This window comes from Apium graveolens, chromosome 8, assembly GCF_009905375.1.
Source record: "Apium graveolens cultivar Ventura chromosome 8, ASM990537v1, whole genome shotgun sequence".
Classification (NCBI taxonomy): domain Eukaryota; kingdom Viridiplantae; phylum Streptophyta; class Magnoliopsida; order Apiales; family Apiaceae; genus Apium; species Apium graveolens.
Genome location: NC_133654.1, coordinates 179,014,518 through 179,017,511, shown reverse-complemented (window position 1 = coordinate 179,017,511; position 2,994 = coordinate 179,014,518). Strand labels below are relative to the sequence as shown.

Sequence of the window (2,994 nt, the reverse complement as noted above, 5' to 3'; positions counted from 1 at the left end):
GCACTGCAGGCTTCCATGAAGCAGATGACTATCTCTTCAGAGGAGTGGGAGTCTAGGGCCCATGAGGTGGTGGGCAAGCTTGCCATCATGGGGAAGAAATATGCTAGCTCGGAAGAGAAGAGGAAGAAGGAATGTAAGGACCTCGAGGCTTCTTATCATACATCCACTAGGTTCACTACAATGATAGATGAGCACGATGATGAGATGCGCCCTATTAACATGGCGATAGGTTAGAATAGGGGGTAAAAGACGCTCAAGGCATATGGCCAGATGTGGTTGATCCAAGCCTCTTATCTTATCCCTGGCAGCTGCCTGTTATGGACCTTTCTAAGCAACCTTCCAGATCTGTGCCCTCGACCCCTCGCATGAGGCCTAGTCGAGCTCGAGTCACTTGGGTTCCGGTTCCGGCTCTAAGGGCAAAGCCCCCTCGGGTAGCCCCAGGTCTAGGGCAGCCCTTCGAGGGAAGATGAGGGAGCCAATTCCAGGGAGCAGCAGTTCTTCTTCTGAGGAGGGGTCAGACGGAGAGGGGGAGGATTCCTCTGATGAATGAAGGAAGTGGCCTTGCATGGCTTTGAGTTCCATATGTGGCTTTTGATTTTTAGACCTTGTTTATTTGAACTTTTATCGGTTTGTAACATATCGGTCCTTCGGGACTTTGACTTATAATCCTTCGGGATCTTAATTTATGCAATTTGTTTGATCTCATTTCATACTTGTCTTTTATTTTCGGTATTTGGTCTTTCGGGACTTGCATTCTTTAGATGCTCGTACTTAAATAAATCGGTAGACAAGATGATAAAAATAAACTTGCATAAATAGATAATATCTCTAAGAAACGGGTTCAACCCTTACATAATATGGTTTCGTCGACCTTATTTAAAACCTTAATACTAAATACTAGGAACAAGTAGCGAATGTCCTAAACATAATAAGCATTTAGGTTTGAAGAATGCCAAGTACGAGGCACTTTATCCCCATTCAGGGTCTCTAACTTGTAGGATCCTCGTCCCAGTATCTTCCTGACCTTATAAGGTCCTTCCCAGTTAGGGGCTAGCTTTCCTCTCTCCCTTACACCTGATGCCTCGATCTCTTCAGAACCAAATCTCCCTGTTAAAAGAACCTTTCTTTAACCCGTATATTGTAATAGAGGGAGGCTCTTCATTGATGCTCTGCATTGTGGGCATTGGCCTCATCCCTAACCTCGTCAATGAGATCGAGGGCGAGCCTCATGCCTTCTTCGTTAGTCTCTGGCTCGTAAGCTTCGATCCTAGGGGATCCATGAGTGATATTAAGGGGCACTACAGCCTCGGCTCCGTAAGCCAACATGAATGGGGTAACTTCAGTTATCACTTTACAGGTGGTATAATATGCCCATAGTATAGGAAGCAATTCGTCCACCCAAGTGTTTCTTGAGCGTTCCACCCTCTTCTTAAGTCCATTAAGGATGATTCTGTTAGCAACTTATGCTTGCCCGTTTTCATGAGGATGTGAAATGGAGGTGAATCGAAGTTCTATGTTGTTATCATCACAGTACTCTCTGAACTCTGCATTATCAAATTGTTTCCCATTATCTATGACAAGGATGCGTGGGATTCCATATCAGTATATCACATTCTCCCAGAAGAATTGGGTAATTTTCTTTGTGATTATCTTGGCTAGTGCCTTAGCCTCAATCCATTTGTAAAGTAGTCTATGGCTACCACAATGAACTTCCTCAATCCCGATGCCATAGGAAATGGTCTAAGTATGTTGATTCCCCACATTGCAAAAATGATGGGTGTGTTGATTGACGTAAGCCTCTCTGGGGGTTGTCGTACTATCAGAGCATGCCTCTGGAATCTGTTGCATCTCTTCACATAAGCCTTTACATCGGCTAATATAGTTGGCCAGTAGAACCCCAACTGAGTTATCTTGTGAGCGAGGGCCCTGCCCCCCAAGTATTGCCCACAAATCCCTTCATGGGCTTCCTTAAGTGCCTCCTCTGCTTCAAGAGGTCTTAAGCACTTCAAGTACGGAATAACAAAGGACCTTTTATAAAGAAGGCCTTCAATCAATGAGTATCTTAATGCTCTAACTGGCAACTTACGTGCCTCCTGGGCATCGTCGGGGAACCACCTAGTTTCCAAGCGGGTCTTGATCGGGTCTATCCAATAGCTTGCCATACCAACCAGTGCTATCAGATTTATGACATGAATAGTAGGGGTCTTCAAGACCTGGAAGTAAATACTTCTTGGATAATTCTCCAGTTCAGACGAGGCGAACTGAGACAAGGAATCCGCCATAGTGTTCTCCTCTCTTGGAACATGTTCTTCGTATCATTCATCAAACTGAGTCAGTATTCCCTTCACGACTCTCAGGTACTTGGCCATAGTATCATCTTTGGCCTTAAACTCCCCATTAACTTGAGCAACTACAAGTCTCGAGTCCCCACTGACCTTCAGGTTTTTGGCCCTCACAGCTCTAGCCAAGCCTAAGCCGGCTATCAATGCTTCATATTCTGCTTCATTGTTCGTAGTTGGAAAATCCAACTTCAAAGCATACTCAATCATAAACCCATCGGGGCTTTTTAATACTAGGCCTACGCCACTAGATTTTGTTTTGGACGCTCCGTCAAAATGGAGAACTCAATATTCTTTCAGTGTTGTTTCTTCCTCCTTCTCCTTCTCTCCTCCTTCTGGGGTTACTATCTCTTGCCCCCCGACTTCTTGTTCATTAATGGTGTATTCGACCACGAAGTCTGCTAAGGCCTGAGCCTTTATAGCCGTTCGAGGCTTGTATTTGATATCAAATTCTCCTAACTCAATCGCCCACTTGATGAGCCTTCCACTGGCCTTGGGGCTATGAAGAATGTTCTTCAAAGGTTGGTCAATCAAGACTTCGATCTTGTGAGCCTGGAAGTATGGTCTCAACTTCCTCGAGGCTGTGATGAGAGCAAGTGTGAACTTTTCTGTGGTGGAATAATTCAATTCTGCTCCATGTAGCACCTTGCTTATA

General features: G+C 44.9%; 1 protein-coding gene across 1 annotated transcript; it reads right to left on the bottom strand.

Annotated features, from left to right (window-relative positions):
• Positions 1–1,655: 1,655 nt before the first annotated feature.
• On the bottom strand, positions 1,656–2,282 carry LOC141680169 (uncharacterized). The gene has a single exon (XM_074486467.1). It carries the CDS (start codon positions 2,280–2,282, stop codon positions 1,656–1,658), a length of 627 nt encoding a protein of 208 aa, XP_074342568.1.
• Between the last annotated feature and the right edge of the window lie 712 nt (positions 2,283–2,994).